The sequence below is a fragment of the Populus trichocarpa genome, chromosome 8 (genome assembly GCF_000002775.5).
Source record: "Populus trichocarpa isolate Nisqually-1 chromosome 8, P.trichocarpa_v4.1, whole genome shotgun sequence".
In the NCBI taxonomy this organism is placed as follows: Eukaryota; Viridiplantae; Streptophyta; class Magnoliopsida; order Malpighiales; family Salicaceae; genus Populus; species Populus trichocarpa.
In genome coordinates, this window is record NC_037292.2 from 7,208,962 (window position 1) to 7,223,741 (window position 14,780).

Sequence of the window (14,780 nt, forward strand, 5' to 3'; positions counted from 1 at the left end):
AGAATTGCGATGAAAGAGTGCCGGCTGTTCTAAACCCGCTCAATGCAGATGATTGTCCCAAAGAAAAAAAATATCTTTAGGGTTTAGGATCTTGTACTGCAGTATTTATAACATTGCACACAGAAATGTGTGAAAACCAGACATTAATTTGGTAGATAGCTATCGATTCTCGAAAGCCGTAGCTGGTTACGGTTTGCTCTTTTGTTTTCCATTAATTGTTCGAGATAAGTCCAATAGAAATAAATAAAAATCACCATGCTTTCCATTGGCTTATAAAACTATCTTCTTCATCATCCTTTTTTTTTTTTTGTTGAGACACCGACGCCCACATCTCTTAATTGGTGTTGGCTAACAATTGCTGAGACACGTCACATTTGGACCGACTTATATACATGTAAGCAATCTACTTTTAGAGGCTGGATTTTATCTTGTTTTGAGACACTCCCATTACTACTCTCCCCCTCGAAAAAAAATCTAATTAGGTGACTTGGGAGTTGAGACAATGTTGTATTAATTGACCTTAGCAACATCGGTTCCCACATAAGCTTGGTCTGCATTCGAGCTAGTTTTACTGCCCAACGAAGAATTTTCCATGAAGATCTGATGGTCATGATGTATTATGTGATTCATAAGAGTTTCCTACTTAGATTACACGTCCATTATTAGAAATTGCACAATGGTCTCTCTAAAAAGATCGTACAATTTTGTGCCTGCAAAATATGAAAATATTATTACAACCAAGGTCATGTTTGATTCAAAGGTGTTTTAACATCTAATCAACGAGAGCCTAATTAACCTTGACCGAAACGAAGCTGTCAAAAACTTGTCGTCCACATCGGATTTTGCCATGTTACTCTATGATTGATACTCTCAAATAATCTTTACAATCTTTATGAACTTAACAATGTTTGTTTCCATCCAATTCATGAAACCAGAAAATGACATGCTTCCATGAACAATTATAAGCACCTGCCTATGCGTATGTACGTACAAAGGCATGGAGTTAAACATCCACTCTAAATATATATTAATTACGAAGGAAGGCGGTGATGGTTATATTGACCGAACATTCACTATTATCTCCGTACGTGCTTCATGTGTATGTTTACTTTCTCTCTCTTTTCTCTCTTGGGTTTTTTTTCTTCATGACGAGGGACTCAAATTCATCTTTTTTTGGTGCAAATTTATTAAATTCTGAATAAATGTATAACTATTTCAATGTAATTGTTGATTGTGATAGAGCCATGACTTCAAATATTGGAAGCACCCAAATTAAAACCAAGGAAAGTGAATTTTAACATATTATGAAATAAATGTGAGATATGAACATCGATCTCACAAGTTTATATCACATCTCTCAAGCCAAGGATCATCCTTGTGATCAGTCTTACTCTACGATCCATCTAGGGGGAAACCCTTTAGAAACTCTTGAACATAAAGGCAATTAATGTCTTTCTAACTGAGGTATAGACCCAAAGATTTCTCGAGAGCACGTTCTTCTTACTAATGTGTCCTGCTTGGATTGCGAGTGTCTAAGAGAAAAACAAAAGTGCTTCTGCTTTCTTCATTGAAGTTCGGTGAGTGCGAACCAGAGAGGTTCTAGCTTTGTGGGCATCCCTCAAATGGAAATCTTGACGTATACTTTTTTTATCAGAAGCAAATAATGTGTTTTCAATTTTATTTTTCTTCCCCTGTGACCATGTGCTAGGCGAAGCCTTGAAGGGTAACGTGTCTTACATTAAAGCCTTTTCTTGGTGAAGTGGTTCACATCTCATTTACTAGGAGGGAATAGACATGTCATACATTACATCTATTGGCTTGAAGTTGACTTGATGGGATCCCGCAACTGCATTATAAATCTTTGATTTGATGTTTTTTGCACGCATTTCTTATTATTAGATGTAAGAGATTCAGCATTTTTCTATTAGAGAATCTTGCTGTCAAATGTGAAAATATTTATACAATTTGAAAAAAAAAAAAACCCAGATGGATTAGCTCCGGGCTATATTGAAAATTGTCAATGATGCTGTACAATATATGCTAATAATTAAAGTCTTTCTGTAAAAAAAAAAAAAAAGGTCTTAAAATGACCGTGCTAAAAATATTATTAAGTTAATCTATATGGTGCATTAATTTTATTAGTTTTTAAAGGATGTATCAATATATATATACACACACACACACACACCAATTGATTATACGGTACATTTCATTTCATTTTTGACACTTGACAATACAAGTAAATTGGGGCAAGGGAATAGAGGCCTTACAAGGCCCGAGCCCGCTAACGGATATATCGGCCCATACAATGAGCGGAACCATTTTTTTTCCACCGTCCCAACTGCCAGGTATGAGAGTACATTCCACCAAGTTATTTGCAATTTGTTTTAAGAAATAAATCTAGTTGATTTTTCATCAATACCTCTAATCTTACATGATAAGAATATTATTCCTGAAAGAGGAATAAAAACATCTCCATATTTTGAACGGATGGATCCAACTAATGAATTGCACAAGAAGAGGAATGTTCAAAGCAAATCGCCGCTCCAATCCCAAAAAACTCCAAGAGTTGTATGCAAATAGAGTGGTATGCGTGACGCATCCTCTGGCTCCTTGGATAGAAAAAACCGAGGAAACACTCCATCTGACTCCGGCAGAGAACAGAACCAATTCAAAGCTTTAGGGTTTGGCGGCGGCACAGCAACCTGCATAGGCAAAGTAAAGACATGTTTAAACTAAAATAAATGATAAAAATTAATAATAGTTTTATACCAGAGATCTGAAAACTCCTTGAGGCGAACACGGAGGAACCCCGATTGGACAATTTCATGTACGGGATTATAGGCTGAGGTGCAGTTAGTTACTAACAAATTATTTGGGTCAATTAGTGTGTGAACAAATTTGAAGTTTAACATAATCATTTTTTTAAAATAAAAAAAAATAGATTTTTTTTCAGTTTTCATTTGATAAAGTCACGTGACTATTACATGCAAAGTCGTTCAGGGATTCAACACCTTTCACCCTGCCAGCTAGATATTCTTGGAAATTAATAAATATGCCACGTGTGCTAAAGAAGGATGGGTTGGAGGCATCTGACTACTCGGACACGCGCCAGACATTAACTCCCACTCTGTTTCCAAAAAACCCAACTTCACACACAAAATCACATCAATCTTCCAGCTATAAACCCCAGTCACGCCGCGAGCTGATCAAGGTCATTTCCGTCATTTTGCAATTCAAATCTAAGGAAGGGACCCCTGAAATCAAAGCGAGATAGAATTTCAACGCAAAAATCAAACTCCTAAATTCGACCCGGAAATAAACTCACTCTCGACAGACAGAGAAGACAAGCTTGTGAATCACACGTTAATTGACTTCACTTCTATCTCACAGCAACAACCACTGTTACATGGCATCCTACAAAAAAATCAATGCGTTCACCTTTTCTCTGATCCTGATCTTCCTGTCATTAACATTGCCTGCAACAACCATGGCAGAACAATGTGAATAGAGTTCAAAGAGGAGGACGCCACGATAAGGCATGATTGGAGGGTGTTTTCCATTATTTTCACGTATGATCCCTTGACTTATGCCTGACAGAGATTTATTTGCAGTGGTCAGAGCATTTGCACTTCAGGTGTTGTCCTAGCGACAGGGTACATGCACTGATGCACGTCTTACCAGACTCTTTTAACTACTTGTCGTCCGATTGTTTGCCCAGATATCCTTGGAAGAAGTTTCCTTTCACCACTTTTGTTGCCATGTTGCATGCTTTAGTGACTCTCATGATCGATTCTTTCGCGTTGAGTTACTACAAGAAACATGGTTTTCATAAGAGAGGTGGTGGGGGAAATGGTTATCAGAAAGCGAAAAATGGGGAGAAAGAGTTGGGGCATGTTGAAAATGGTACTGGTGCACATGTTGGACATTGCCATGGATTTAATGGTGGGGCTAATGACAAGGATTCAATTTTGTTGAGGAATCGTGCTGAATATGGAATGAAGATAAAAGCAATCCTGGCGTTCTTCTTCTCTACAACAACTCCACTTGGAATTGTACTGGAAAGTGGTTTGTCAAATGAGTAAATACTGTTTTTTAAAGTATTTTTTTATTTAAAAATATATCAAAATAATTTATTTTTTATTTTTTAAAATTTAATTTTAATTTTAGTATATTAAAAAATATAAAAAACACTAAAAAAATTAATTTAAAGAAAAAAATATAGGTAATTTTTTTGAAAAAATTGGTTGAAATGCTCCCAAACACCCCCTAATATACAAATTCATATGCGATCCATACAAATTCGTTCTTCCTTCAAGAAGATGCACACTGCCTAAAGCTACTCAAAACAGAACTTTCAGCAGGGTCTATAGGCACTCCACCAGGAAAAAAATTAAGCCATAGTAAATAAATTAGTTCTTGACTTTCTTTCCATATCTTCAGATAGCCAAATTGACAGAGAGACCAATTGCATGCATGCTAACCTTTGGAAATTAGTCATAAGTTACTTGTTCATTTCATATCTTAGGAACGTTCTGTTGAATCTAGTTGCATGTAGTCCATTTGAATGCAAAAATACAAGCAGCGGAGATCCAAATCCAATAATCCTGATCCAGGGGCAGAAGTTCGTAGGAATTTGTTAGCTTAGGAGCTAGGGTGTAGTTGTTTGGAAGTAGAATCGAATTCTATCTATGGAAGTGATCAGATATGTTTTGGATCCTCTTGATGCTAGTCATCCGTATCTTGCTCTTATTCTTGATATGAAGCTCTTATCTAGGCTTGACAATTTAGGTTCAAGCATTGTTATCCGCCGAAGGCCACCAGTGTGCTGATTTTCTTGCTCGTTTGGGTTCCGGTCATGATTTCGTGCTTCAACAGTGGGACTCTCCTACTCCTAGGATGGAAGTTGCCTGCCTTCGTCATTAGTGCTGGCTTCTCCTTTTCCATTGTGCCAGAAAGAGAGAGATCCTGAGATAGACAGAGGTTCATATTACTATAATCGAAGTGCATTGAAGCTTGTTTGTCCAAAACCTGAGGTTAACCACTACCCAGACTAAACATGGTGATTTCTAAGAAGCAGATCGTAGTAAAGCATCATAAAGGACTGAATCTTATTTTAAGGTTTGTCAATGCTAGCTAAGACCAACAAGATCAGGTCAGCATTAAGGAAGTGACTTGTAGCCTGTAGGGCCGCTTGTTTTTCGGGTTGCTAAGCATCCATGAACACGTCATTTCAGAGAAGGTCAAGTAACATGGCTCTGATTGAATTAAAGGGCACCCTCAAAATCTCTCAGGTCCTAAGTATAGAATCTTGAACAGGCTTCACCGGATGTATTACTGCTACCCATATTGGCAATACTGATCTGGAAGTTATTTGGTCCTACTTCTGACTCATTTTGCTAAGCCTTCCCCGGCTGCCGGTTAGAGCAAGGACCAGCTTTGAAGGGCTATTATGGGATAGGATGCTGAGAATCTGAGATTGTTCTAGTTAGTTTCCAGTTTTCAAAACAAATAAGCACGTCTATGTTACAAACTCTGTTAAGTTTTAGCAAAATCTGGTTTCTGATTGGGTCATTAAGACATTTGTGACCACAAATTACAAGGCTAGAAGGAACAAGAAATCTTCAAGGATGGACAAATGACAATGTGGTCATATTATGGTGAAATTGCAAGTGAAAATGCAAACAAATTAAAGTTGCTCCATTAAGAAATGGTGGCGATAGGAGGCCTCTTAGTGTTTCAAGCTGTAATCAAAATTTGCTATGATTGCCACTTATGACCATTTCTTTAGCTCTCATGAGTGAGTGGCTTTGGTTTTCTGTGTGAACGTAGCATTCCTCTGCTCCTCATCTGATGATATTTTTCGCGTATTAGGGCCCAGTTTTTCTTGGATTCTATTTGCATCTTTAAGTGTATAAAGAAATGATTCCAGAAGTCTCCCACTACTTCATTTTTGGAGCAAAGAAAATTCTTTTTTCCCTGTCTGACCATAATTAACACCTAATAATCAGCTAAACCCAATCACAAGGATATGAAGGAGCTTGATATTTTACATATAAAAACAAGAGAGAAAAATGAAATAATTACAAAGCACAGCCTGATTACCTTTCTAATGCTATCATAAGACCCAACTCCACTTACGACTATTTGATTAATGAAAGTGCAATTTTCTCCCCACGAACACAAACAAAATAGCTATGGTGTTGTTACTGTTGAGAGAGAGAGAGAGAGAGAGAGAGAGAGACCTTTCTCTCCCGATGAGGATATATGGCTTTTTTAGGACTAATTGTTGCATTTCCAAGCAAATAATTTGAACAGCCAAAAATGCATCACTAGACAGAAGAAATAGGTTTAAAGCAGATCAAGGAAGATCTTGTATGGTGGCCACACGTATGGTTTAGGCCTACTCCCAATTCCTAACCATAACTCATTCAAGTACTGCTTGAAACTCAAGGCCATGATGCAATTAACTTGCTAATGGAGACACCAAAAAGCTTTGAAGTTGACATGCTCACCCCTTAATAATTTGGTCAGGTTCAACGATGTTGATGATTAGTAGAAGGCTTTGTGCATTCTCCACATAGTGTCGGTATAGAGTATACCAACGCTTCGCTGCGGGTTAAGATTTTTTTACATAACAAATGTGCTAGGCTAAAAAAAATTAAAATATTGAGTTATTGGTCTAAATGACAATTTAAATAATATAACAAAAAGAACTCAATGTTAATCTATTTAAATTATTAAATAACTCAATGTTAATCTAATAAAAAGAACTATTAAAAAAAATTTAAAATAAAAAAAAACATCAACTTAAAAAAAAGGAAAAAAACCAAGAAAACCCAGACGAATCTTCTAAACCTGGTCTAATTTTAAAAACTTGCAACTCGTTGAATCATGGATCAGAGTTCAATCAAGAAGTTCAATCATGGATCAGAATCTCCTAAACCCTGTAGCCAAGCCCAAACAAAGATGGGTCTGGCAAGCTACCAAACTCATCACCCTTGTGTTGGGCGTTGTGCCACGCTCAAGTGGATAGGAGTTTGGCGAGCTATCAGACTTAAAACCCTTGAACTTAGCTGTGTGTTGAACCTAATTAGACACAGGTCTTACAAATAGCCAGACTCATTGCTTTTAGGCTTGCCTACGCACCAAGCCTAATTGAACATGATTCTAGCAACCTTCTCAACTTGTCAACCTTTAACTTAGCTGCATGCTAAGCCTAATTGGCCATGAGTCTAACGTGTTGTCATACCTAATGCCCTTAGGCTCTACTAAATGCCAAGCCTAAATGGGCATAGGTTTGACTTGCTGATATACCCATTAACTGTAAGCTTGACAGTATGTCAAGTACAAATAGCTAAAGGCCTGAAAATCAGTATAGACCTCATGTGGAGCCATAAGTCTCTATTTACTTATTCTTATGATATTAACATAAAATATTAATATAAGAGATATTCATCTCTCATCCTTATTAATATTAATGTTAAGGATATCACATCCCACATTAGTATTAATGTCATGAATATTTATCCTAAAAAAGTGTTGTAAGGGTATAAAACCTCATAAATTCTTAAAAGATATCTTTTTAACGGGGTTTTCATAGTATAAATATCTCTAGAATCACACAAGTAAGGGATTCACAATCTCTATTTTAAACAAAAAAAACTTTCTTAGTTTCAGAGTATTCATTATATCAAAAGTAAGAATAAACACTTTTGTTTTTAAAAATAAATATTCATTCTTTTATTTATTGTAATTATTTGACTAACAGTTAATGACTTTATTATTTAAGAGTCTCAGAATCTTATCAGAAGAGACTATTCTACATTTTATAGGCTTTTTACAAGAAGCTACTAGTTTTATGGAGAATATATTATATTATTAAAACCTTTAATTAACTCATAATATATCTAATCATTAAAGAACCAATTTCTAATCACTTCGAATTGTAGAATATCATCGAGCGTAGCATAACAACATTGGAACCTATGTCCCTTCATTTTTTTTAAAAGAGATGGCACTAGAGGAAAGTAGCCTATCAATTAACAGGAGAAGCTTTGCACGAAAAATATTTCACCAAGGATCATATATAACAATATTTTGTTTTCAATAGGATAGAGATGGATCACTGTGGCACGTCTACTGGTTGCAAGTTTGGCAACAGTCTGACTCCATGATACTACTAGGAAGAATATATGACGGTGACCAATCCTTTCAGCAAGCAAATATCAAATGATCAATCAGGCTACTGTCGAAAAACTTTTGATCTCTCATTGTTTGACACGACGCCACACAGTGGCAATAGCTTGGTAGGAGATTAAGGAGACGTGCTAGCTAGCTACATCAAAATAACATAGATTAGTGACTAAACAATATTGACAATTGATCCTTTAGAAACAGCTAAATAACTTTTAATATCCACGTTGCTAGCGGATTACGGCCTTAAGATCATACGTGAGCAGGATTAAATGCATGCGTGCAAATTAGTAATATTATTCTCAATGCACCGTCCACCATCATTATTATAAAACACGAAGTTACATGCTGTGGACAACAATGCTAATGAGAAGATTATAAAATATGTACTGGTGTATTGGCTTTTTAAAGAATGTAGAGATCATGGAAAAAAAAAATAGCAGAGGAGGACAGACAAATGGTAGATGATGATGATGAGCTTATCCTTATTCAACCAATCACTACAAAATGCGATGACCCCATTTAGAAAATTTGTGAGGGAAAGAAAGGAAAAAATTAAAGTTGGGTTGCTTGAGTGGGGGGGAAGGTGGAGACAATGCACACACGGTACAGAGATGATGGTACCAAAAAATTTCAAGCCCATGATGGAGAAGCCTGAAAAAGTTTGAAAACAGACTTTGATGTGGTGTCCTGTGGCCTCATGGAATTTTCAGGAGCCTCATTTCAGGTGGTGACGCGTGAAAAAAAGATGATTATGCAACTGAAAATGGAGAGAAATTCGTTAGAAACTGCATGCATCTTTCAAAAGCAGTAAAAAGCCACACATAGTGGCCCAGATTTTAATTTTCATATTAGTTACATATTTAATTAATGTATTTATCACCATGTCCCTGGTTCATTTGCTGTGAAATTAAGATTTAAAGGGCATATATAGAATTCATATATTCAAGTCGAAATGCAGGTTTAAATCTTAATTACGCAGAGATGAATAACTTATGGAGCTGCAGGTTAAGTAATATTCTTGCCAGAATCCTGCTTTCGTATGCCTGTTCCTGTACGTTCCATACTAGTCAAAGAAAGGGGGAGAGATGCAAGTGGCCTTTATCGGAGGTTAGCTGACAGGCGGTGCAATTTTGTGGAAGAGAGGTGCGCCAGGCACCCACGGTAATATATGGCCCCAGCAGGGAGCATGATCAGTTGTTTCAATTCTATGTGTTACCCTCCCAAAAATGATGCTTGGGCACCATATGGTAGCTTTTAAATCCAGTCCCCCTCCGTACCTAGCACTCATAATAGTCATTTTGACGGTGCCTTCTCTTTCCGTGTCTGCGTTTCAGCTATGGCTATATGTTTAGACTAGGAATGTATAGATGGGGGATTCGTAATTGTGGATAAGAAAAACAAGTTGCAGCAGCTATATTGGTTGCTGATGATATCTTTCTTCTGTTTTTGTTGTTTTCCTATTAATTGGTAGGACCCTGAATTAGCCCTTCTCCAGTATGTTCAATGATTAATCAAATCAAAGCATCTTCATGAATTTTATTCTTGCGTGGGTTTGCATAGTGTTGTTCTGTGCATTCTTTGTCATTTCCTGAGGGTTTATCATGCAAAATATGATTTGATGGATCTATCGATAACATGGCACTTTCTTATTTTTCCCTGTAGCATCTTAGCAATAACAGCATGAGATGCGATAGCGGTGCAGTCAATATTATGAAAATGTATAATATAAGCTGATTCTGCTAGAGTAATGATCGTGTATGTTATATAGGCCTAACCTTACCAATGACACCCTGCACTAAATGCTCCTCTGCAACGATTCGGGTCTAAAAAGTATTGCAGGTTCTAATTCTGATGCTTCCTTTTGTTCCATGATCTCTTTTAAGAGAGGAAAACCTGGAAAATCATATCTAAAAGGACAAGATTTGTCCTCTGATCTCTTTTAACATTCATTTGCTGCATCTTGTACTTGATGAGATTATGGTTGGCATGCCGCTCACCTTCCAGAAATAGCATGTACCAGGCACTCACATTTATCAATTGTAGCCATGGAACATCTTAGTTTTGTGTCGCTTTTACCACATAACTTGCCTTCGGTCTATCATGTCTTGTCCAACTTGGTTTGGCAGGCTTTACATGGTATAAACAAGATTTTCACCCTCCTTTTCTTTGCAGAAAATGTTCTTTATTTACAAATTGAGTGTCTGAATTGGTTCAGCTACTGAATGTCAAATCCATTACGGTAAATCACAACTCAAGGGCTGCTTTAGCTTCATATTTTCCATTTATGTGGCTATAAGCAAAAGTAGCACATTGATCGCACATCAAAAGCAAGGGGCGTGGTCAGTACTTTTTTCTTGTCTCACTACTTGCACCATGTCATTCTTGCACTAAATACACCACCAAAAGTGAAACTACCATAGTCCATATACTAAGGACAGTCACTAGTGGCTCCTATCACATCCCAAAAAAAATAAGTTCAGCAAGGAAAGCAGGACTTTTTTTCATGTTCTGTTTTTCTTACCTCTTTTTCAGCTTTTGTATGCACAAACTTGTAGAAATAGCAAGTAACTTTGGCAGGTTGCAAGAGAAATGCAAGTTCAGGGGCAAAAAAAAACAGTATCCATCACCAAGCTTAATAATTAATGAGGGGATTGCCAAATCTATTTGCAGCTTAATTTTCAGATCATGGATTTAGCATCATGCACATTGACCAATATGAAGGCAATAAAAGTTTCACAAAGAAACAAATAATCGGCTGCCCCATGATGACCAAACACAAGTTGAGCTTCGCCTTCTGTGGATGTGCTTCATGAAATATCATTGTTTAATTTATCATCCCTAACTTTTATTCTGATCTAGAAAAGAATTTAAGAGCTGAAAGGAAGTTGAAGTGAAGTTCCATAGTGGGGGATCATCTAAACTGAGCATAGTTTATTGCAGAAACTAAAGAGAGAGGTATTAATGGAATATTCAGCTCTGTTAAACAAATAGCATACACACACTTGCGTTTGCAAGTTGCTACCTCTAAGATTTGTTAAGACTTTTTTGATCTAATCTTCTTTTAATAATATTAATCTTCTTGATATTATAGTCCCAACTGGTGGGCCAGAAGGAGATGTAGATGAGAAGCCGGGCATATGATAAATAAGAAAAACGAAAAAAAAAGAGCTCTAATGTAGGTGCATGCCCTAGTGCTGAGGCTTCAAGAAAGAAAGCCAGAAATTTATATTCTTGAAGAGGCACATATTCCCCAACATCACAATGATGCAAGTGAACTGCTCTACAGTTGGACTGATGTCTAGTTACTGATAAAAGCAAGGTCTCCCCGCTAGTAATAAGGTCCTAATAAAACGCATGGTTTAAGACCTTAAAGAAGAAGAAGAAACAAAAAATAATGAACTCCACCTTAAAGAAGAAGAAGAAACAAAAAATAATGAACTCCATTGACTTCCTCTTCCTTATCATGTAGGCAAACTGTTCAGTTGACATTGCTATAGTTCAATTTTGACATTGGACAATCAATATCACCAAGGCTATGGCTTCAACGACTTGTGTTTTTGCCTTGACAAAATAATACAAGATCAAGAGGAACCTGGGCAGGGTATTTCTTTGCCCGGAGGCTCAGGTTCCATAAAAAGCTTTAGAAAGAAAAATGAAAGGGATGGGATTTAGGTACTTGATGTTAACTAGTTGATAATCCCCCTCTGATGGACCCTCTAATCCCAAATTGCAAGTGCTTAACGAGTCATCAAAATATAATTAATTAAAAAAAAAACAAAATGGTCATATAAACTCAGTAGTATTGTTTCGCTTACTTACCTTTTAAACTGAACTTCCTTGCGTCATAGAGCATAAGTTATTATTATTGGCTGGTGGATTTTTAAGTTCCAGTGGGGAACTGAAATTGTCCTGGCTTCTGAGGAAAACCTTCTTTGAGATTGACTTAAGACATCATTTCTCTCCTTCCTTCTTATTATTATTATTCCGAAGCATTCACATTTAAATAATCACATTCCCCGCATCATCAACTTTTCTGTAGCGAGCATCATATCTCAGCCAAATGATTATCCAAATGATCAAATTTCTATGATTGCATTATCAGTTGCATATACACATACATAAATAGCAAGCACACATGCATATAATAGCATGTGTCAACATCTCATTACCTGGTCTGAAGACAGCATCCAATTGCCTTTAGGAGATTATAAGTGGATGTGTGCATTTCAATCCTTAAATATGCATACATGAGATAACAAGATTTATGTTACCATTCACAATAATTGTTTTAAATTCTGCTCTGTGAGATACTGATACTGTTAATACATGTTGCTGAAATTGGCCCACCTCATTAGCCTTTTCTCAACTATAAAACCCCTCCAATCCTCATGATGTTCTTCATTACCACAATATCCGATTACAAACCCTTGAAGTATCTTCTCAAGAATTCTAGCCATGCTTCCAGGCGAGCTCACAGGAATTCACTATATAGCACCTGATCAAAGCCTGATTCCTTTCCCGGCTAATTTCGGCATGATGCAACAAAGCAGCATACCAGCCTTCCATTTCAACAGACTCTTGAACAACTTGCAGAGCTCATCGTTCCCGCAACCGGTTCGTGAATTCACTCCACAGTCCTCAAGTCTCAGCAACAACTCAACTTCAGATGAATCTGAGGAGCACCAACTCAGCATCATCGACGAGAGGAAGCAACGGAGAATGATTTCCAATAGAGAATCTGCTCGCAGGTCAAGGATGAGGAAACAGAAGCACCTAGATGAGCTATGGACTCAGGTAGTTCGGCTGCGAACTGAGAACCACAATCTGATAGACAAGCTGAATCATGTGTCTGAGTGTCATGACCGGGTTCTTCAAGAGAATGCACGGCTCAAAAAAGAAGCTTCTGATCTTCGCCAAATGATTACTGACCTGCAAATTGGCAGCCCTTACACTGCCACTGCTTTAAGAGATCTTGAAGAGGTCCCCTGCAACACAGCCCATGTCAGAGCTGAATCCTCAAACCAATCTGTCACTAGTTCTGTAGACTTGCTTCATTGAAAACAAGAGATCTTTTGCCATTATAATAGCTACTTCATGTTCCTTCTGTTTGAGATGATTATCGATGTTAACTTTAGCTTCCATCTGCAATAACAGCTTTCTAACCATTCCCCTCCTTGGCTTCATTATCATCCTGCACATTCCTTAAAACAATCAATTCCTTTTATATTACTTGCAATCAATCTTCTTGCCGCGTATGCATTAGTGCAACCAGCAAACAAAATTACTACTTGAAAATGATATATCCAAAGGGTCCATTAGGAACATATAAAAGACTAATAATGCCTGAACGACTTTTATCATTAACTTAAGAACCCATCAAAGTTTAATCGAGTCAACCAGAATCATTAATCGCACATGAACTCGACAAAACCTAAGAATGGAAAATCAAGGAAAGAAAAATTAATGAGAAACAAATAATGATTTCTGACGTTACAAATTTTTGTTTCATTCACTGTAACAGTAAGCGATACTTTTCTCAGGTGTACTTAAAAATGATGAAGAAACAAGAAATTCCTGCCAGTGGTGGACCTTGTCAGAACAGTTTCCGTTCACGCCGAGCCAAAGGGAGGTCCCATAGCTAGGTCAAGTGTTGCTCACGATAGCAGGGGCAATAAGACAAATGGTGGTGGAGGTGCTGGTGGTAGTGACTAATCTCACAAATAACAACTACTACTACAAGAAGCAAAAACGTTTGAAAAGGCTATCCACTAAAACGCCCTCAAACAGTTCAAGTACTATTCTTAGCTTTTTGTGAGGACATCGTTGCCCTGCCTAACTTGGTTTTGCCCGAGTAGAGTTTACATAGTTTTTTCACCAATAGTGGAGCCTTTGCTTCAGGTGTTGTTTGCGATGGTTCCTTTCTGTAATAATGGCATATGCAACTACATCAGCAAGTCTGTCTATTCCTCGCATCCTATCTTTCTTCTTTTTTTGCATAAGGTTCTGTTCCTATAGATAAAGGACATAAATGAAACGTCCCCTGACGCTTATCCTGACGAATATATGAGGTAATGTTAGTACCATGATGGTTTCATGGTTGACTTGAACAAAATCAACCGCATATTTTGACAAAATCTCCGTTGTGCTGGATTTTTTTTCAATCCTTGTGAAGGCTGAAAGGATAATAATAGCTGATCGCCTAAAAAGTTCTTCTCCATTTAATCAGAAATTCTTCTTCCAAAGTTTTTAAATGAATATTCTAGTTCATGTATTTGTTCTGAACTAATTCAGTGGCTACCTTTGTTTTCCACGATTTCATAGTGGGTTTGAAAACTATCTAAATCTCAATTTGCAATGACTTGCAAGTCAATGTGCTTAAAGTTGATGGAGAGCTTTGTTGGCTAATGGGGGAGAAAAATTCAGAGTCCGTAGAGCATCATCATAAGCTAAAAAAAATAAGAATGCTCAGCAAAATCAAACCGAATCATATAAACCCCGTGTTTTTGTATTCTATTTTCCTTTTTCCTTAATTTGCTGTTTGAATACTAAATTTACTAGCACTTTCCTTATCGCATCTTTGC

At 37.0% G+C, this 14,780-nt stretch overlaps 1 protein-coding gene and 1 long non-coding RNA gene across 2 annotated transcripts; one reads left to right on the plus strand and one right to left on the minus strand.

Moving 5' to 3' along the window:
* Nucleotides 1-2,172: 2,172 nt before the first annotated feature.
* LOC127905697 (uncharacterized) lies at nt 2,173-2,912 on the minus strand. Its single transcript, XR_008059991.1, has 2 exons — nt 2,773-2,912; nt 2,173-2,705 (listed from the first exon to the last, which is right to left on the minus strand). It is a non-coding gene; the product is annotated as an uncharacterized LOC127905697 (long non-coding RNA).
* A 9,559-nt stretch (nt 2,913-12,471) lies between these two features.
* On the plus strand, nt 12,472-13,382 carry LOC7483915 (basic leucine zipper 43). Its single transcript, XM_002311386.4, has one exon. It carries the CDS (start codon nt 12,655-12,657, stop codon nt 13,255-13,257), a length of 603 nt encoding a protein of 200 aa, XP_002311422.1. The 5' UTR covers nt 12,472-12,654; the 3' UTR covers nt 13,258-13,382.
* The last annotated feature ends 1,398 nt before the right edge of the window (nt 13,383-14,780 follow it).

Coding starts and splice junctions, on each gene's coding strand:
- LOC7483915 (XM_002311386.4), top strand. CDS start 12,655: ATGCTTCCAGGCGAGCTCACAGGAATTCACTATATAGCACCTGATCAA.